At 44.6% G+C, this 21,814-nt stretch overlaps 3 protein-coding genes across 18 annotated transcripts in view; 2 read left to right on the plus strand and 1 right to left on the minus strand.

Annotated features, from left to right (window-relative positions):
- The first annotated feature begins 655 nt into the window (after positions 1–655).
- On the plus strand, positions 656–8,008 carry cryz (crystallin, zeta (quinone reductase)). 3 transcript variants are annotated; one of them, XM_054768377.1, is made up of 8 exons: positions 662–999; positions 1,661–1,813; positions 2,489–2,652; positions 2,736–2,787; positions 2,855–3,004; positions 3,620–3,721; positions 4,778–4,873; positions 6,270–8,008. In XM_054768377.1, the coding sequence occupies exons 1-8, from the start codon at positions 892–894 to the stop codon at positions 6,429–6,431; spliced, it is 987 nt and encodes a 328-aa protein (XP_054624352.1). In that variant the 5' UTR covers positions 662–891; the 3' UTR covers positions 6,432–8,008. The 3 variants fall into 3 exon arrangements, with proteins under 3 accessions (XP_054624351.1, XP_054624352.1, XP_054624353.1); XM_054768376.1 differs by having other exon boundaries at positions 656–999; positions 4,778–6,420; XM_054768378.1 differs by lacking the exon at positions 662–999 and adding an exon at positions 1,009–1,169 and having other exon boundaries at positions 4,778–6,420.
- lrrc53 (leucine rich repeat containing 53) lies at positions 7,299–20,107 on the plus strand. Of its 6 annotated transcripts, none has more exons than XM_054768340.1 (7): positions 7,299–7,434; positions 8,852–8,982; positions 9,735–9,963; positions 10,068–10,237; positions 10,741–10,930; positions 11,010–11,202; positions 13,822–20,107. In XM_054768340.1, exons 2-7 carry the CDS (start codon positions 8,933–8,935, stop codon positions 15,957–15,959), a joined length of 2,970 nt encoding a protein of 989 aa, XP_054624315.1. In that variant the 5' UTR covers positions 7,299–7,434; positions 8,852–8,932; the 3' UTR covers positions 15,960–20,107. The 6 variants fall into 6 exon arrangements, with proteins under 6 accessions (XP_054624315.1, XP_054624317.1, XP_054624314.1 ...); XM_054768339.1 differs by lacking the exon at positions 7,299–7,434 and adding an exon at positions 7,472–7,560; XM_054768338.1 differs by lacking the exon at positions 7,299–7,434 and having other exon boundaries at positions 8,174–9,409; positions 9,520–9,963.
- Positions 20,108–21,459: 1,352 nt separating this feature from the next.
- The window catches only part of tox (thymocyte selection-associated high mobility group box), a 71,509-nt gene continuing 71,154 nt past the window's right edge, over positions 21,460–21,814 (minus strand). For all 9 annotated transcript variants that reach the window (XM_054768364.1, XM_054768363.1, XM_054768369.1 and 6 more), the window contains one exon: positions 21,460–21,698. The gene's annotated coding sequence lies outside the window, so the exon portion shown is untranslated. The remainder of the gene's footprint in view (positions 21,699–21,814) is intronic.

The following is a 21,814-nucleotide window of genomic DNA, read 5'->3' on the forward strand; positions in this document are numbered from 1 at the left end:
TAATGTGCTCATCTCGCTACATTGTTGGACTTCCCTCCTCATTCCCTTCCATCATTTCATTGGGCGTCCTGAAATGCTGTGGCTTTTCAGCCTTGTTCTGGCAGACAAACGCTTTCACTTTCATTTTCCTCTAAGTCATATTCCTCCTCTCTTTTAGAGAAATACTGTATGAGGTTTTTGGATAACAAGTTATTGTTCACGTGATGCTTGATTTTAGCAGTTTGAAAAAGTACTAAATGAGCACATTTGAATATGTGTGCTTTTAAAAAGAAAGGCTTTGTATGTTGTCATGATGAAGGATCCTCAGACATCTTTTTGCAGGACATTGAGTGAGTGAAGATTGCTTTTATTTGGTATCTTGTTCATCTTGTCTTATCTATCTTTTCCAGGCACGCTATGCCTAGCATGGATGCTGTGTTGTTGTAATTGTACCCCAACGCCTTGGGACACAATAAAAATATCACCTTTGAATAAAATAAGACACACTTCGTGATAAAAGGTTTGAAATAATGTTCATTGATAATAATGTTAGATTTATCCAAAATGCTTCCACACAAGGAAAATCCTCCTCTTCCTCATCCAGCTCTCGTCAGTCCCCTCCGCCTTCACGCTATATAGCTCTAAACTCTCCTAACGATCTCCAAACTCCGAACTGACTGCAACTGCATCAAAAACCCACACTTTGAATGACCCCTGAGCGGTTTGTTTTGCTGTCCCGGAGCGGTCACGTGCTGCAGGCGGGCAACGAGGCTTCAGACGTCATCACTTCCGGCTGCGACCTAAACCACTATCTGCACGCCACGTCAACGCCCCCTCCACGACGTGACAGTCGACACACGCTTCGAAGCTCGTCTCTTCCTGAAATAGTCTTCACACGTCGGTAAGAACAGCATGTCAGGCTCCAGAGTGATGAGGGCAATCCGGGTGAGCGAGTTCGGAGATCCGTCCGTGCTGAAACTTTGCACCGACGTGAAGGTTCCGCAGCCCGGAAGAAGCCAGGTGAGTAAAACAAAGCTTCGCTCTTGGAAGTTCACAAGTTCTCAAGGCGCCGTCTTGACGTGTATTCTGTCACCTCACCTGGATGGAAAACATGATCGTTATTGCTCAGCTGCACGACGTCGAGGCGCATTTCGTTGAAACAAATGTTACAGTATCGATATAAGAGAATGGTACGAGAATATACTGTATCATCGTGATTTTATGCCTTCAACACAATCTGAATATAATATTTAATATAGTAATATAAGACGATGGAGGATTAAAACTATTCTCTTGTTTTTAATATGACTGTTTGAGTGAATTCAAGTCTATAAGTCAACAAAAGTCTAAACTAATATTGGCTTGCATTCAAATCTTTTGGCTTTTGGCCGCTAAAATTCTCCTGAGTTGGCAAACAATATCAGCAACGTAAGAATAGGAATGACACGAACGCACCCGTATGTACAGTATTTGTCCATGTAGAAGCAGTTTTTGACAAGCTAGTTCTCCTGTTACGAGAATAAAGTCTAAATATTGTGGAAATAAGAAGAAAGGTGAAATAGTCATTAAAAACGACATTGAATGGATATTTGGCTTGGAAACATGCTCATATTTCACATATTCATGGATAGTTTCTCCTTTAGCTTCTACATGTCTACGCTGTGTGGGTTTTCTGCTGCAGGTGCTAATCCGCGTCCGTGCCTGTGGGGTCAATCCCGTGGACACGTACATCCGAACGGGGACGCACGTGGAGAAGCCCTCCCTGCCGTACACACCTGGCAGCAACGTAGCTGGACTGGTGGAAAGTGTGGCCGAGGATGTCACGGCAGTGAAGGTTCTAAGAATTCCAGTCCATATTAGTCACTGCACACGTCATGGAACACATTCACAGAATGCATTTATCAGCGCTTTGGCGCAGGGCTAGGTGCTAGCAGGCTAGCAGTTAGCACGTTAATGTTTTAGCCATTTTAATGATGTCTAAACGGAACTACTGTATGTACGCGGCATCATGTAGGGACACTATAGAGGTGTCTTGGCACTTTCGCTACTTAGTGCTAGCTTGTTAGCATGCTAGGCGTTATCATTTTAGTTGTTTTCCTCGTGTCTAAATGCAAATATATACATGGAATGATGTAAGGACACTGTAGAACTGCCTTGGCACTTTTGCCACTTAGTGCTATTTTACTAGATGCTAACATGCTAACTGTTAGCATTTTAGTTGTTTTACTCATGTCAGAATGCTAATATATACATGGCATCATGTAGGGACACTATAGAACTGCTTTGGCACTTTTGTTACCTAGCATGCTAACTGGTAATATAATAGCATTTTAGCGATTTCATTGATGTCAAAATGCTAATTTTTCTTGGTGTGATGTAGGTAGATGCTAGCAAACGCTGGGCCAGAGTTTCACAACGCACATGAGGTGTGATCCCTGTGAAATGATGCATTTTAGTGTCGTTTTTGACCCGTGGTGTAAACGTTTACCTCTGAATTGATGCCTGCCAGGTTGGGGAGCGCGTTTTCACCACATCCACCGTGTCTGGAGCTTATGCTGAATTTTCCGTAGCCACGGAAGAGAGCGTCCACAAACTGCCTGACGCTTTAGACTTCCACCAGGGGGCGGCCATCGGCACCCCGTACTTCACGGCCTACAGAGCTCTGGTTCACAAGTAAGGCTTGGCAAGCACCACGCGACGTCTCTTGGTAAGACGGAGTGAACACGTTGTTGCTGATGACACGGACGTGTCCGCAGGGCGCACGTCAAACCTGGAGACACTGTCCTCGTCCATGGAGCCAGTGGAGGGGTGAGAGTGTTTTCTTTCCAGCGTGTCGCGTGTGATGACCAGAAAAGGTTGTAATCTGCGGCGGTAGGTCGGCGTGGCAGCGTGTCAGCTTTCGCGTGCGTTGGGCCTCAAGGTGCTCGGAACGGCGGGTACCGCAGAGGGGATGCGGCTCGTCGCTGGCAACGGAGCTCACCTGACGTTTAACCACAGAGAGAAGGACTACGTTGGCAAAATCATGGTATGTCCGTGCACACGAACATGCACGCACGGTCATGTGATCCCCCTTGTTAGCTCGTAGAGTGGACAGCTTCACACTCAGTAAAAACGTGCACGTTCATCCATGCATCACATGATTCCTGTCATCATTGGCAGGAAGTATCGCCACATATCATTACAAGGAAAATACTTTGTCTTTCTTTCTAGGAATTTCTAAAATACAAAATACAATTTAAAATATTTTATTTTATTCAAAATAATTTATTTTATAATATATATAATTAATTTTATTCAAAATAAAGGAAAAAAACAGTTTATATATTTTCCTCCTTATTCTCCTTTTTACCCAAATAAATCTTTTTCTCTCCAAAAAGAAGCGTTTTTGTCCGCAAAGAAAAGATGTGACACGTGATGACGCAAGCACACATTTAACACGCTTACAACATGTTGAAAGTTAGCACTTGCTCAGATGTCCTTGAACACACCACAGCGTACTTCAGCAACAACATCACAGCGTGCTGCGAGGCCGACGCCAGCTCTTAGTTTCAGTTACTTGCAGTTGTTTTGCAGCAGGGGTGGCGTGCACGTGCGCGTGCACCAGCAGACAGTCTGTATGGTGTCGTGTGTGTTGTTGCAGGAGGCCACGGGAGGGAAGGGCGTGGATGTGATTGTGGAGATGTTGTCTAATGTCAACCTCCACAAAGATCTCCAGATGTTGGCGCTGGGAGGACGTGTGGTGGTCAGTATCACAGGAGTATCGCTATTGGCCTCTTTGCTTCCACAGGTTATAAACGGTTTGGAATCATGTTCTACATTGTTCTCTTTCTGGAAGCCAACGGTAAATTGGCACAAATGACATTTCTAGTTGATGGCGTCACCCGTGACGAGCTATCAGGTAAACAAACATGGCGGCGTACGAGACGGAGGATGTGTACAGTCATTATAGCCAAGATTTCATTTTTGTGGAGGGACAAACATTTGGAGATGAAATAGAGAACTTTTAGAACATGGCCTTAAGACATGGAGATGAAGATTAGCCACCTTCAAACACAGAATGGGAAGTGGAAATGACTCTGGAGTTGCTTATCCTTCAATTATTCTTGAAAATCAGCTTCTTAATGAGCGTAAAGACGTCTTTATAGCCTGATTTATTCCACATTTCTCCCCCCCACAGCAAACATACATGTGGCTGTGCAAAGATGTTTATATCACATGTCCAACGCTGTACAGCCTTGTCGCTATCATGGCACTGGAGGCAGGCATCCATCTGTCTCTCCTTCTCCGCATTCGCTTGGTCCATTTTTGTCTTAAAGCTTCCTCTTTTGAGAAAGGAAACCACCCTACAGTATGTTATTCTGTGAACATCCAGCAGCAGCACGACATTTTAGCATGACTACTATTTGGGTGAAAAATATACCGAAGCAAGTCCGCCATCACCCTGCTGACGTCACTCCCGCGGATGAGACTGAAGAGCGAGAGCTAGCTCGTCATCGACTATCAACGTCATTTTTGCAAATTGACCGTCAGCTCTCCAAAATGGAGCAATGTAGAGCACGATTACAAACAATATCGAATGCACTTAGGAAAGTGGACACGTCATGTCAGGGACCCTTTAAGCGTTCCTTTTCTGTCTTCCTGTTCCTCCTGGCGGAGTGACGAGCCACACCTGCTGCCACCTGGCAACTCATCATCAGCCTTCTTCGCTGATTTGGGATCAACATTTGCAATCAAATTGTTGCAACACATAGATTAGTTCCAGTTGTGTTTGCATGACTTGATGGACATCTGCCTGAAGGTGGTGGGCTGCAGAGGCTCCGTAGAAATCAACCCCAGAGACGCCATGACCAAAGAGACCAGCATCATCGGCGTTTTTCTCCCATTTTCTACGCCGGTAAGAACTGTTCCCAAACGCACCACCCTCACATCATCGTCATCATCACATGAGGCTGTGCTGTTAAACAAGGAACCACGCCAAAACAACATCAGAAAACTCACACACACACACACAGTCTTGACTCGTGTCACGTTCACAGACGGCAGGAGGTCACAGCACTCTTGAAAAACAGTACGGTACACATCACACGGTATAACCGCCAGGTCGCTGGTCCCATGCAAGCTGGGGGGGTGGGGGGTGTTTGCAGCTGGTTGCTTTTGGAATGGCCCACGGCACATTCTAAAAATAGCATTGAACAGGACACACAGAAGAACTGGAAATAAAATATGAAGTCATTCAAATATTAAGGGAAAAAAGTTGCCATTTAACAAGAATAAAGTTTTGTTAGGAAAAATAACATTTTAGTCGCATGAAGTTGAAAAATGTATTTAAAAAAACATGTAATAAACAAAATGATAAAGTTACATCTTTTTAGAAAATTGGTTTGGGGAAAAGGTAGAATATTAATAATATAGTCATAATATTATTGAAATTACAAGAATAAAATGTAGGAGAAGCAAGTTGAAATTAAATATCAATTAAAAAAGCAACAGCAGAAACTTTACCAGAATAAAGTCAAAATATTTAGAGGAAAAAAATCATATTCTACTGAGAAAGTTTTCTTTGAAAATAAAGAAATATTATGAGGGGAAATATTGTCATTTCAGTAGCTTAGAGTTGAAATGTTAAATAAAAAGGGCATTATTGTTTTTTGATGGATGAAGTTGGTTAAAGAGGTTATAATAAGGTTGTAATATTATGGCAATAAAGTCTAAATATTACAAAGATGAAATATTTGTAAAATGATATAAATATGAAAAAACAACAGCAGAAATGTTACAAGAAAAATATTAGCAGAAAAAAGTCATTTTACAAAAATAAAGTAATATGAGGATAAATGTCATTTAACAGCAAAATGTTAAAATATCAAAAGAAAAAAACACTTTTTGAAGGAGTAAAAAAAATAATGAGGTAATTTTTGGAAAAATGAGGTTGGGAGAAAAGTTAAAATATGGGAATAAAGTCAATCATGTGATGCAAATTTACAAGAAGGGAGTTTAAATAGAAAATGAAAAAAAAACAACTGAAAAGGAAAAAAAACTAACTTTACGAGAATAAAGTGAAAATATTTAGAGAAAACAGTCGTGATGGAATGAGGAAAAAAGTCCCAGTTTCCTGAGAATGAAGTTGGAATCTTATGGAGGGAAATGACGTTGCACAGCGGGACCCTGGCTGTACAAACCTTTGGACACCCGTCCCCTAACCGGCTGGCACGTGGTTGAACATGATTGTCATATGCTGAAGTAGGGTACCAGATGAGTAGTGGGTAGTGAGTAAAGGTGTCTCCACTCAGTCGGAGAGGAAGGAGTGTACGGCGCTTCTCTATGCTGGCTTGGAAGCTGGTTGGCTGCGTCCAGTCGTCGGTGCCCGGTATCAACTGGACAAGGCTGCCCAGGCCCATCATGACATCATCCACTCTCCTGGGGCCACTGGGAAGATGGTCCTGACCATGTGATGATAACCAGGTCACCTGATCATTGGCAAGGGATTGAAATGAATGCCAGTACGTGTACACGTGCCAAGAGATGCTGGATTCAAGTGAAAAAACGATTGCTTTTAATGTCGGCATCACAATTGTACACCAGATGTCAAAGACCTGTGATTGTACATGAAGTAATGGTACGTGGAATAAAAGGAATTGAACCAAATCAATTCAACTTGTAGCGTCGCACAGCATCTGGCGCTCCTGTCAAGTTTTATTGATTTTGTGCCAACAGGAGTTCTCAATACTCGCCGGCTAGCACACTTGTCTCCTCCTTTGCTCGCTTCCCCACAATAATAACACTTCCTTCTTATCCACCAATCACAGAGAGGTACGTTCATGGACGTCAGAACTCAGACCATCAACGTTACGACACTTACGGGTCGTTACACTCATTTGAGATCAGCTCAAGTTGACAGTTTATTGCCCTTGCTGTCATAAAGTTTATGTTGAACGCAACAAGGTTTGAATCCAACATTTTAATAGGTCTCTATTTTGGTGGTTACCATGGTAACAAATATGTCACGTCAGGCTTTCCACAGCAAAGAGACCGACAAAGGGCTATTTTCCTAGCTGGTTCTCTATTTTTATGATGAATGAAAATACTTTTGAGTTGAGTTGTAACATTTGACACCCCATTAAAGTATCAGAATACTGTAAAATGGTCTTTAATGGTGAAACATACTGGTTTTGTAAACGAGCTAGCACCTTCACGTGTACACGTGACATCAAGCCTGGGATCGTCACATGACCGTCACATGACAACCACTCCACCATGTTTCATAGACTGTACAGGACAGACCAGCACAAAGCTGTATAGGACACATTTTTGGACATTTAGTACATTTATGGGTTAATTCTCCATTTGTAATCATTCCATGAGTGAATCCAACACATTTTTATCAACAAACACGAGAGTCACGTTTGTGTCTTAGATGACATGCGGTGCTACTGCGCATGCTCCAGAGCGGCTCAGGTAACCTTAGCGACAACACGCGCACACACACACGTACCTATCCCTAACCCTCATGCACAGTATTCTTGATGAATGTTGTTAGTGAGTGTTTGCAGCACGGATTGAGTGATGTTATCTCTTCATCGGGTAAGTTGATCATTTTTATTGATCAGCTTTTATATTGGAATTGGTATTGGATGGTAGTGGATGGTATTGGTATTGGATGTTATTGGTATTGGTAGTGGATGGTATTGGTATTGGATGGTAGTGGATGGTATTGGTATTGGATGGTATTGGTATTGGTATTGGATGGTATTGGTATTGGTATCGGTGCTCATGGAATAAAAGTAGTGCATGATTGACGACTGAGAGTACTACTCAGCTTAGGTCAATGATGACTTGATGATACCGTGGATGTAGAGTATCAGTGATATATTCATGTTTCAGCATTTGGGACCCCAATTTTGTGGATGTTTGATGAAAACATAATTTTTCCTGAGGGGGGAACTTATGTAACTGTAGCACACGGACTATGCGGCTATCAAAACACACACTTGCACGCAAATATACACACAAAAGAATACCATTTTATAGTCCTTTATAACCCGCAAGGCATGCTGGGAAGCCAACAAGATCACTTCCTCTACAGGAAGTTTCCCAGCATGCCTTGCGGGCTATACGTGAGTGTAAAATGACATGACGTCACGTTGTTGCTGTGTGCTGGGAAACACCCATCAGATGGCAGAAGTAGAACAAGGAAACCTGTTTGACATCTTGAAATGTCCTTTTCAAGGAATGTTTCATGTACCACCATCTTTGGATCAATCAACTGCTGCATCACGGTTCATCACTCCATCGTGGCTTCTCAGAAATGTACTAATGAATAAATGGTTGCTGTTTTGTGGTTGAATACAGCCTAGTATTAGTTTGAAGAAATGCATATTTAATAGGGCTTCCAGATGAGGAAACATTTTGAATTTGATTTATTTTATCACATGTTTACGTTCCTTGGCCATGAAAACATACCATGGAAGGGTTTGAATGACTTCAAGAATGCTAACATGCTCACGTTAGCATGCTAACACCTAGCATGATAGCACTAAATGTCTGCTTAAGTTCCTATTCATGAAAATCTTTAGCATGCTAGTAATGCTAACATTAACATGCTAACACAGAGCGCAACGTACTGGGAAGATTAGATGTCCCGAACAAGTGTTCCAGCTATTTTTTGTGGAGTTATATCCACAAATGCCGAAAATGTGAAAGTTGAAGATGTTGAAGTTAGCGTTAAAGATGAAAGGATGATATTTTGAACAGCAACTCATGAAGATAAAGGATTAAATTCCAAAACCACTTTGTAGAGCAGAACTTCATCTAAAACCAGCAAGGTGGGTCTGATACGGCTTCTGGTGGCCGTATTGATCTTATTCCTATCCAGCGTCGCCGGGAGCCGTACTGAACGATACCAACGAACACCAAAACGCGCCACAATGATCTTGACGTGTTCGGCTGCAGCCTGATGGAAGCGCCGATACCTCGCCACCTCTCCACTGAAGCGCGACATGGCAAGTAAGTATCCCTCACCGTCCTCCTGTATCGCAGCGAGCAACGGCTAACCTAATGAATGACCTTTGCAAGGTTGTTACCGACAGTGAAATGTGCTGTGATATTATGGACTGATATCTACGTCAACCATCCGGATGTCACTCCAGTCGCTACAGTTCAGTACTTCTGCACAGAAAGCTAAATAGCTCTCAGAGGGAGGCTCCCTCCGGTGGACACGGGCTGTCATTGCTGGCAATACTCCACTCTATCCTAACGACTGGCGTTTTGCATCCCAAAAGGGTGAAACCAGTGGTGACTCTACACCTTGGAGGATAAACATTTGCATGCTACACCGTGCCTTCAGACTAGAGCCGTCCTACCTAGTCTTTGAGCGTGAACTGAGGATGAGAGGCGAAATGTCTTCTTGGACAACGAAAACAGTGGAGTTGCGGTGAGAATCCAAGCAACGTTTAACAAGGAAGTCAACCATCTTAATGAGCCCAATAAGCAAATGAATCCAAGTCAAAAGTATAAATGCTGTTTCACTTTTCAACCTTCAAGGTAGTCCAAAAAGTGCTCTGGTTTGGCATGGTGGGGGTTGGGTACCTTGCCCAAGGCTACTGGAGAACCGAGGACCGAACCGGCAACCGTCAGATCGGAAGGCGTGCTAGCCTGCTAAGTTTGAAAACGTGGAAGCGTTTCCCGAATGTTCTGTGCTCAAGCCTAACTCCTGGAAAGTTTTTATTGACCAGCGACTGTGGTCCGTCGTCCGTCAGGTTTGATGAGCGGCCCTTCAGAAACCTTCCCTACCTGCACACCTTACTGCTGGACCACAACCTCCTCACCAGCCAGGCCTTGCGGGAGGAAGCGCTCAGCGGTCTTCCCCGTCTCCAGGTGCTGGCATTGGGCCACAACCACATAGGCCAGGCACGTCCTCTTGCGCTGGAAGAAAACCCAAAGGTGTATGCAGTGGAATGCCCAGCAGGGAGTTACCCAGCATGCCTTGTGGGTGATAGCATATATCAGTGTTAGCTTGTGTGTTCCACATGTGGTGTTTTTAGTGTGTAAGCTTTGAGAGTACTCAGTAAGGACGTTGAATTCCTGTGCAGATCCGAGCCGACGGGCTTAAAGGCACCAGCGCTCTTCGCAGCCTGAAGCTGGAAGGAAACCAGATCACCAGACTGGATGCTGGTTGGCTCCCTCTCGATGATCTGAAGGATCTGGAGAGTCTAGATCTATCAGGCAACCTGATCAGTCAAGGAGTCAAGGACTCAAGGAGGTGAGGACACATTCCTCATTGCTTGAACGACAACGATGACGAGCAATAAAGTTGTTTACGTTCTGAGAATGGAAACAAAATGGGAACAAAGTCAGCATTTTGAGAAGAAAAAGGTTGAAATCGTTTTACAAGAATGAAGTCCAGATATCAGAAGAAAAAGTAGCACATTTTGAAGGCATCAAGAAAAAACACGTTCTTTTCTTCCAAGTCAGAATATTCTGACAAACAAACCAGACCAATCAAGTTGGCATTCTGGAAAATTACTTTGGGGAAAACCTTTGGGAATCGAGTCCAAATATGATGATTTTTTTATTTTTACAACGATTGTTTGAGAAGAAAGAAAAACGACAAGTGAAGTTGATAGTAAGAATGTGCTTTTCCACTTCCATCACGAAGCTGGGCTGGAGTTTCCTCTACAAACGTAACGTGTTAGCGTGTTAGCATGTCTGCACGGGTCGCTTCAACACACATGATTGTGATTCCATCTTTTTGTGCTCTTACAGCTTCTGGGACTCGGTGCATCTTCGCTGCTTGGATTTGTCCAGGAATCGTCTGAGCTCAGCCGTGTCTCAGTCGTTGTCTGACCTCAGCCGGCCGGCCGACCTCAACCTCCACCTCAACTTGTGGATCTGCTCCTGCCAGCTGCTGGACTTGGCTGCCTTCCTTTCAGCCTTCATGCAGCAACCTGACAAGGTGGCCACCAGCACGTTCCTCTTAAGACGGCAGACATTCTAGCAGACTAGCCAACCCCCTCCTCTCCTGCCGCCCCCAGACTCTGAACAACGGACCAAGGATGGTGTGTGTGAGCGCTGCCAACCCGGCCGTACGCGCCGTGCTGGAGCTGACTGATGCCAACTGTGTCCGGTCCAATCACAACATCACCGTGCACGTGGAGGCCGCAGACAGCGTGACGCCCAAAACATACGCTCGGGATTTGGCCATCACTGCCGTCATCTGCTTTATCGGTAACACACATCATGCTTTTTCATACATACTGCACATACATACTGTATACACATACAGTATGTATGTATATACTCTATATACATACTGTATACACATACGGTATGTATATATATATACTCTATATACATACTGTATACACATACAGTATGTATGTATATACTCTATATACATACTGTATACACATACAGTATGTATGTATATACTCTATATACATACTGTATACACATACAGTATGTATGTACAGTATATACTCTATATACATACTGTATACACATACAGTATGTATGTACAGTATATACTCTATATACATACTGTATACACATACAGTATGTATGTACAGTATATACTCTATATACATACTGTATACACATACGGTATGTATATATATATACTCTATATACATACTGTATACACATACAGTATGTATGTATATACTCTATATACATACTGTATACACATACAGTATGTATGTATATACTCTATATACATACTGTATACACATACAGTATGTATGTACAGTATATACTCTATATACATACTGTATACACATACAGTATGTATGTACAGTATATACTCTATATACATACTGTATACACATACGGTATGTATATATATATACGCAAAATAAACATGTAAATGATTCCAACTCGATGCTACTCAAATGTTAGAGTTAATTTCGTTGACATTTCAAGGAAAACAAGACTGCACATGTTTGTCAGTCAAGATGAGCTGGAAGCTGCAGAAACTGAACATAAAAAGAGAAAGAAAGAAAGAAAGAAAGAAACAAAGAAAGAAAGAAAGAAAGAAAGAAAGAAAGAAAGAAAGAAAAAGGCTTGTGGGCTTTCATATTAATACAGTTAGCACACCCGTCATGTTAGCACTTTATCCCATCATATTGGCACTTTCCCCACAGCTTCATTTAACAAAAATTACACATTTATTTGGTTTATTCCTCCAAAAAGTGATACTACTATTTTTCTTCATAATATTAGGCGTTTATTCTCATGAAATTGCAATTAGTTTTTTTCTCTCAATATTTTCAAATGACAGATGTTTTTCCATTTCTGCTGTTGTTTTTAAAGTTTCCAACTATTCCAACTTTAAGTTTTCTGCAACATACGGTAATTAAAAAAAAAAAAAAGACAACCTTATTGCCTTTTTAAAAAAGTGTTCACTTTAATATTTCCACTTTTTGCTACTAAAATGATGTTATTTTTCCTCATTATATTACTAAATTATTTTTGTAAAATTAATTTTTTTTCCTCAATATTTTGATTTTATTGTGGTAAAATTACTGCAAATTTTGATTTGATTTTGTGTTCTTGTTCAATTCTACGTGGACACCCCTGAACTACATTGTCAGCCATTGATGACTTGGTAGACTTCCACTTCCTGTTTCCGACCTTTAGCAAGCTAATAGGTTGCTAACAAGTAGATACATTAAGAACACCGTTGGAGTCATGCAGCGTATTTGTTCATAACACGACAAGACGCTTGCCTTGTTATACGCTAACCAGAAAATGTAAGTGAACTGAGGCAACATTTTGCCGTATTTTTTTCCGCATGAACCAAAAACACGCTTAAAAGCTAGGGGTGTAGCAGTCGGCCATAATCTCAGTTGGGTACATACTGTACCTTGGTAGGTGTGTAAAATTCAATGTGGACAACAACAACAGACTACCGCAACAACCTGCGACAATGTGCAGTCTTTCAGTCCTGTAAAGTGGCCCGCCACGTCGTTTTATGTGGCCCGCGAGAGCAATTTAATAGGTCAAAAGCGTGCTTTGTTCAAAGACTACATTTCCCACAATGCCTGTCGACTACAATACGAAGTGACGGCTCACCGCCACTAAACGGCAGTGTCTCCACATCAATGCCAACCAGTTGAATTGACAAATAAATAATGATCCCAAAATGTCCAGGGAGAGAAAAGTTGATTCGGATGGAGGATCGTTTCAAGAAAGATGGGAAGGCGAGCAGGTGTGTCCCGACCAATTATGGACTTTAAAAAATATCAGTTTTTAGGTTAGTTACTAACCTAAAAACTTGACCAAAATAGTTGTAAACTGAGTCAACTTTTATTTTGTAATTTTGAGTTGATTACATATTATTTTAGTGTAGCTGCTGTTGCAATGATTTAGTATTTGCAGGTTTTATGTTTGCATGCAGACAAATGATTGTAGTCAAACCATCAGTTGGATGCAAGACTGTGTTTTGTAAAATGCTACATCTGTCATACGTGTTGTTAGCAGCTCACAATCATTGATTCGACAGTAATTAAGCCCATTTTAACTTAACTGTTATTTTTCTTAATTGACTTGGATAGTGTGATCCTTGATTGATGAGTAGTGTGGCTTTCATAAGCTGACAAATTCAAATAATTTATGTTATAACAGGGCAACAAGTAAAGATATTTTTTTTCTATACAACTGTAATGTTTGTCACTTGAATAAGTCATACATTTAGAGTTGTTTAATATTAAGGAGTAGTTACGTTTATTTTACATTACATTTAGTTTTATTTAGAAAGTTACATCTGGCCCTTTGAGGACAGCCATTATGTTGATGTGGCCCTCAGTGGACATGGGTTTGACATCCCTGCTTTATGCTTTCAAACAGGTGGCGTTGCCTTGACACTTGTCGTAGTCCTCGTCTACTATCAAGTTTCTCGTCGAAAGAAAGTGGCAAAGAGTCCGAACCTGAGAGAGACGGACGAAGGAAGCAGCACGTTAGCAAACCATCTCATCCACCACTGTGATGTGGCTGACAAGCACAGCCGACTCTTTTTGCAAGCTCACCAGCTACTGGACAGCCAGACTTTGCCACGGGATGGAAGGTCGGGCAAGCCTGGCGGCCAGTTTCGGGTTCTGGACGATGAAAACGACATTTCTTTCACGTGTGCAGATTGCAAGGCTAATGGATGGCACGACAGGATGAGGGGTGTAACACAGGTGGAGGAGGAGGCGGAGAGAAAGAGACTGAGGATGATGATCATGGAGGAAGACCGGCGAAGGAAACTCGAGAACCAGAAAGACATTTCGGGAGGAGGCGTTCCTCACAAGTTCCTTTCTCGTGCTAGCGCTGTATCTTCATCTGGTCAATGGAAGGACATCTTCAGCCGTGTTGCTTATCCCGCTTATCCCGATGAAGTTAAGAGGAGACAACCTGAGGTGCTTCATTGCGAGAGCTGCAACAGGACGTACGGCCAGTCGGCACAGACTATGAGACAAAGCAGGATTCATTCCCACGTCAGACACTCTGCTCTGTTTGATGGCTTCCCCTCTCAAAGCAACCAGTTTCACTCCATGAAGAACATGAACTCTACAAGGCAAACCAGAAACGTCACCTTCGACCTGGAGAGTTCCAGAAGATGGAAGAAGGAAAGAGACTCTTGGAGAAAGGCAATGAAGCAAGACCAGGAGAGACGAGTGGAGAGAAAGCACAAAGGAAAGTCCGGCCGGATGCTGAAGGCTAACTTGAAACCACGCCGCAAAAACAAAGTCCATCCGAAAAGGAACAGTGAGTCCAAGAAGGGGAAAGATGGAAGAAAAGAAAGCGAGGAGACAGAAGGCAAAGAAAGCTCAAGTGAGCGGTTGAAGGAAAGAAGAAAGAAAGGAAGTAAAGCCTCCAAGACGGAGGGACAGATTGAGGCTGATGATCCAAAAGCTGAGGCGGCATCCAGAAGAGCGCAGGATGCTTCAGAAGGTGGCAAAGGAGAGACACGCCAAGATCTCACAGACCCTTCCCACCCTACCATAACAGAAGTGGCCTCCGTTACCGGGCGGGGCCCAAATATTCCAGATGACGGAGTCGGTTTGGTTCTTGGGAGTCCTCATCTTTCTTCGCAACCACCCCCCCTCCCTCTTAGCAACAGCATCCATGCATGCAGTTTTCCCTTGCAAGGGTCAGCTGCTTCACTGCTAACAGACAGTAACCTCTCAACCCAGGGAGGGACACTTTTACTCAACACAGCCGCCCCAGCCAGTACTTCCCTGGTCCCCACTGGTCCTACCAGTAGTACCGATCCAAACATGCTGGTTAACAGAGCCGTCCTGGCCTTGGGTGGATCTGCAGACATTTTAAGAAGGCAAGATAGCCTCATATCAGCTGGGAACTCACTTCTCCTAAACAGCACACATGCCAGCCTTCTGCCGTCAAGTGTGTTCCAGACGCCGCCACTTCATAGTTCCCAGCCTGGAGGACCTGGACCCAACGTAGCTGGTAATTCGTCACACACGCAGCTCCTTTCTCAAAGCCAACTGGATCTTGTTTGCGCTTCTCTTGACGCAGGATGGAAGTCAGACCCAACCCCAGTTCAAGGTCCTCAGGCAGGGGAGGGACCATCTCATCTGGCCTCTGGATCCGAACAACAGAGCTTGGTTCTCCCAATTGAGGCTCCTGAAATTGCAGCTAGTTCAGTAGCGCTGACCCCTCAGAACGCTCTTGACAACTTGTTTAAGAGCAACGTTCAGACAGAGGACGCGGGTGCGCCGAGCAGTGCTGCAGTCAGCGCGTCTGCTGGGGGAAGGCTTGGAATTGAAGGTCAAGTATTGCAGCCTGGAGACATCCCCGGTTCTCCAGGTTCTTCACCACACAGCACGTCATCTTCAGGCGGCACCGCAGCCGCCTCGCCTCTGCTGCAGCAGGAGTTCCTCTCAGAGGAAGGAGGCTCCTCTCCAAGGAGGAAACTGAGGCTGGTGCTTCCTGAGAAGACATCCACCCGAGCACCGACCGCACTGGAGAAGAAGATACGTTAGTTGTTCAAACACCTCCGCAGCTCACGGACGTCCAGGCTTCTCCACCAAGAGCCACAGAGTGAAAGATGAAAGGATGCAACCTTGTTACACTCTTATATATTTCATCTCAAGAAAAAGCACATTAATAAGCACAGTATTCATATCATAACCAATCATATCAACTTCACTCTTTCTGTTTTTTGCTGTTTTTTAATTTTCCAAATCATTCAACTTCCTTCTTAAATAGTCTTTGTAAATGTTCTTCCTGCAATGTTAGGAATTTATTCCGAAAATATTAAAACTTTTTCCACAACCGAATTTTCCAAAAAATTCAGACTTGATTGTGAGTATTCCATTCCATTTTCCATTCCATTTTCCTCCACTTACCCGGGACGCGGGGGCAGCAGTCTTAGTAGGGAAGCCCAGACTTCCCGGTCCCCGACCACCTCCTCCAGCTCCACCGGGAGGACACCAAGGCGTTCCCAGGCCAGCTGTGAGACATAATCCCTCCAGCGTGCCCACCTGGGGCAGGACCTCATTCCCAACCCGGAGAGAGCAATCCACCCTTTTCCGACTGAGAACCATGGCCTCAGATTTGGAGGTGCTGAGTCTCATCCCAGAAGCTTCACACTCAGATGCAAACCGTCCCAGTAAACGCTGCAGGTCACAGCCCGATGAGGCCATCAGGACCACGTCGTCCGCAAATAGCAGAGACGAGATCATAAGGCCCCCGAACTGGACTCCCTCGACACCTTGGCTGCGCCTAGAAATTCTGTCCATGAAAATTATGAACAGAATCAGTGACAAAGGGCAGCCTTGGCGGAGGCCAACGTTCACCGGAAACAGGCTTGACTTACTGCTGGCAATGCGAACCAGGCTCCTGCTCCGATTACAAGGACCGATTGGCACGTAGCAGCGCGCCAACAATCCCATACTCCCGGAGCAGCCCCCACAGGACACCGCGAGGGACACGGTCGAATGCCTCTTCCAGGTCCACAAAGCACATGTAGACCGGTTGGGCAAACTCCCAAGTACCCTCCAGTACCCTTGCAAGGGTGTAGAGATGGTCCAGTGTTCCGCGACCAGGACGAAAACTACATTGCGCTTCCTGTAGCCGAGGTTTGACTAACTGTCGTACCCTTCTCTCCAGCACACTGGAATAGACTTTCCCAGGGAGGCTGAGCAGTGTACTGTTCCCGACTTGCACGCGATGTTGAAGAGACGTGTCAGCCAAGACAGTCCCTCAATATCCAGAGCCTTGAGGAATTCAGGGCGAAACTCGTCCACCCCCGGAGCTTTGCCACTGGGGAGCGTTTTGACTACCCCAGATACCTCAGCCACGGTGATGAAACTGTCCACGTTTGTGTCCTCAGCCTCTGCTTCTTCTATGGAAGGTATGTCAGTGGGATTGAGAAGGGCCTCAAAGTATTCCTTCCACCGCCCAACTATATCCTCAGTTGAGGTCAGCAGGCCCCTGTCCCCACTGTAAACAATGTGGACTGGGCACTGCTTCCCCTTTCTGAGACGCCGGACAGTTTGCCAGAACCTCTTCGAGGCCGACCGAAAGTCGTGTTCCATTGCCTCACCGAATTCCTCCCACACCCGAGTTTTTGCCTCGACCACCGCCGAAGCCGCGTGCCGCTTGGCCTGCCGGTACCTGTCAGCTGCTTCAGAAGTCCCACAAGCCATCCATGCTCGATAAGACTCCTTCTTCAGCTTGACGGCAGCCCTGACCTCTGGTGTCCACCATCGGGTTCGGGGTTTACCGCCACGACAGGCACCGACCACCTTGCCGCAGCTCCGATCTGCTGCCTCAGCAATGGAGGCACGAAATAGAGCCCATTCGGACTCAATATCCTCGTCCTCCCCCGGGATAAAGGAAAAGCTCTGCCGGAGGTGAGAGCTGAAGACTCGACGAACAGGAGACTCTGCCAAACGTTCCCAGCACACCCTCACTACACGTTTGGGTCTCCCGGGTCTGTCTGGCATCCTCCCCCGCCATCTAATCCAACTCATCACCAGGTGGTGATCAGTTGACAGCTCAGCCCCTCTCTTTACCCGTGTGTCCAAAACATGCGGACGCAGGTCTGATGATATAACTACAAAGTCGATCATAGACCTGCGGCCTAGGGTGTCCTGGTGCCATGTGCACTTATGGACATCCTTATGTTGGAACATGGTGTTTGTGATGGACAAACTGTGGTTCGCACAGAAGTCCAACAACAACACACTGCACGGGTTCAGATCGGGGAGGCCGTTCCTCACAATCACGCCCCTCCAGGTCACACTCATTGCCCACATGGGTGTTCTCCCAGCAAAACGACGGAGTCACCAGTTTGGGTGCTCTCCAGCACCCCTCTGATGGACTCCAAGAAGGCTGGGTACTCTGAACTGCCGTTCGGCGCGTACCACAAACGACAGTCAGGACCCTTTCTCCAACCCGATGGCGTAGGGAAATAACCCTCTCGTTAACCGGGGATGACTCCAACACAGAGGCACCTAGACGGGGGGCTATTAATAAGCCTACACCAGCTCGCCGCCTCTCCCCAGCAGCAGCTCCAGAGTAGAACAAGGTCCAGCCCCTCTAGAGGAGTTTGGATCCAGAACCCAAACTGTGGGTCGAGGTGAGTCCGACTATATCTAGTCGTGATGTCTCAACCTCTCTCACAAGTTCACGCTCCTTCCCCGCCAGAGAAGTGACATTCCATGTCCCAAGAACCAGATTTGGCCGTCGAAGACCAGGTCGCCCAGGCGCCCGCCCTCGTCCGCCACCCAAAGCGCAATGCACCGGACCCTTATGGTTGCCCCCGCAGGTGGTGGGTCCACGGGGGGGGGGAGATCCCGTGTGGCTTGTTCGGGCTGAGCCCGGCTGGGCCCCACGGGTGAGAGCCCAACCACCAGGCGCTCGCCTAGGAGCCCCTCCCCCAGGCCTGGCTCCAGGGTGAGGCCCCGGTATCCCACGTCCGGGTGACGTGCGGTCTCTCCTCGTGTGTTTATTCATACGAGTCTTCTGAATCACTCTTGGTCTGGCCCGTCACCTAGGACCTGTTTGCCTTGGGAGACCCTACCAGGGGCATGTAGCCCCAGACAACATAGCTCCTAGGATCACTCGGGCACACAAACCCCCCACCACAGTAAGGTGGTGATTCACGGAAGGGTTGATTGTGAGTATTTCAAAGTAAAACGTACAAATAAGTAAGGTGTTTTTTCTGTAATATTTCAACTCTGTGCTCCTAAAAGGACATCATAACATCATGACTTTAGTCTTCCAAGGTTTTTTACTTCGTATTTTGGCTTTATTTTGGAAAAAATACAGCAGTCTTTTTGACATTTCTACTCTTTTTCTTCAACTGTTTCAACCTTTTTCTTGTCATTTTTCTTTTAGTCTGACTTTATTTTGACCTTCATTCTTATGGTGTAACTTTTTCACCAACCAAGTTTTTCAAAAATTACAACTTTATTTTGTTTTATTTTGTGTTTCTCCTAATATTATGGCTTAAAAATGTGTTTCTCTAAATGTTATCATTTTAAAAATAACCTCTTTTTCCTTTCATATTTCCACATACATCCTCATTGAATTTGCCCTTAATATTTTGACTTTATTTTTCTAAAATTACTGCAGATTTTTTTTTTTTTTTTCAGTTTAAAAACAAAAGTGTTCTTGTTAAGTTACATTTGTAGAAGGGGCCGTGGGCCAATTAAAAAGCAGCCACAAACAAGTGATGATGCTGAAGGTAAAAATGATCATTTTTGTCCTTGGAAATGAAGTTCTTTGGTAAAGTGGAAAAAGTGGAAAGGAACTAAGTTGTCCTTGTGGTGTTTTGATGTGAATGAAAATGGTTCGCCATCTGCACTAGCCTCCACAGGAAGTACTGCACAGGACAGGAAACAGATGTCTTCCTGACCGTTCACACTTCAGTATATGGGATGCGTGTCGGGTTGGTATCGACATGCCAATGTCGTGGGAGAACGGGGATGGTTCTGTTCACACTGGCATGAAAACATCACATACGTCACATACAGCATGCAGTCTTGCACAACTCTTATTGTGCTATGTGAGTGTGAATGTGTGCGTGCCCAGAAGGGCCCTATGAGCAGCTATTAGACTGACTTACTGTATGTCAAAAACAAACAACAAAATATCCCATAAAATAGCACCTTTACGTAAAGTTTGCTTCCCTGTTCCCTTTGTCACGTGATCACACGTTCTACTTCCACCTGACTATCACCTATTCCACTTATCCAATGTTACAATGTCATTTCTCTTGCAACAAACCAAAGCCAGACCAAAAGGGGGTGGGTGCGGTACTTGCTGATCGCCACTAGGAGGGGCTACGTGCTTCTGTGTGTTAAAGGAAGAGGCTTGAAGACAGCGCCAGATGGGTGGTTTCACGTGACAAAGCTGTCCTCTCAGCAGTCCATCTGCGTTGCAACACTGGGGGTGAAAATAGGAGGAAAAAGCACCAAATCTGCTCAAGTTGCGGCTTATGGCTCATTCTCACATCGACAAAGAAATACTCTTTATTAAAATGTGTGAATAATATCATCCATCCATTTTCTATGGCGCTCAGCCTCAGTGTGAATCATCTGTTATCTTCTCGTCTGCTCAGTAGGGAGGATGTTCAAGTACTACATTTGTTTTGGTTTTTGGATGGAACGTTCCTCACTATTTGTAGCTTTATATCTGTTGCAAAACACTCCTTTTTTTCAAAACAGTATTTATTTGATGAACCAGTACCTAATGTGAAATTATTCTGTCTGATTCATCCATCTTCTATGCCGCTTATCCTCACAAGGGTCGCAGGTATGCTGGAGCCTATCCCAGCTGACTTGGGGCGACAGGTGGGGTACACTCTGGACTGGTGTCCAGCCAATGGCAGGGCACATATCGACAAACACTCACATTCATACCTATGGACCATTTAGAGTCTCCAATGAAGCTAACATGCATGTTTTTGGAATGTGGGAGGAAACCGGAGTACCCAGAAAACCCCCCCACACGCACACACGGGGAGAACATGCAAACTCCACACAGAAATGCCCAATGGAGAATCCAACCCAGGTCTTGCCATCTCCTGACTGTGACTGTGTTAGCTAACATGCTAACCACTAGACCACCGTGCAGCCAGGAGATGAAATTGGTTTCATAAATGTCCTAAAGTGGTCCTTTTCACCTTAAGTAGGTTACAGAGACTTTAGGCTGATTCGCGGTTGTACCCCTTAAAAGCTAGGGCCAAGGGGAAGAAGCCACTCAGAAATGGACACTACTTGATTCTCATGACGTCATCACCCTTCAGCGCTTGCTGGCTGTGACGAAGGCAGATGAGATCATGAAATGGTTCATAATAAATGTTCCCTTCCATAAAGTAGGGTGCACGCTTGTCTATTGTTTCAGTGTTGTATGGCCTACCTCACAACACCCTTTTTGAATGAAAACAAACTGACATTTATTGCAAAGCAAGAAACAATTGTAATAAACAGCATTTATAAAACAGAAAATGTAGCAAAAACATGAATGAAATAGAAATAACAATATCACAAATGTCATCAGCAAATGTATAAACCTTATCAAGCATCATTTGAAGGTTTAAAAACCTCCCTGCTTTGGCCATGTTCATGTTCTCTCCCATTGTTTTGTAAGAAAGCCCAGAATTGCATTTTGTTGTATTTGTCTTTTCCACACTGAGATTGTAGCTTTTGAAAGGTGCTGGAGTGCCGTGTGGTGTAGCAGAGGGCTGACTTCACTTGGTTCAGCATCTCCTGCAGGAATGACACACATGCCACCACTATCAGCTCATTGGAAATACCTGTACAATAGCAACAGTAACAGTAATAGTAATAGTGTGCTGAAAACAAATATAGAGTGATGGTAAAAC

This window comes from Dunckerocampus dactyliophorus, chromosome 2, assembly GCF_027744805.1.
Source record: "Dunckerocampus dactyliophorus isolate RoL2022-P2 chromosome 2, RoL_Ddac_1.1, whole genome shotgun sequence".
NCBI lineage: Eukaryota > Metazoa > Chordata > Actinopteri > Syngnathiformes > Syngnathidae > Dunckerocampus > Dunckerocampus dactyliophorus.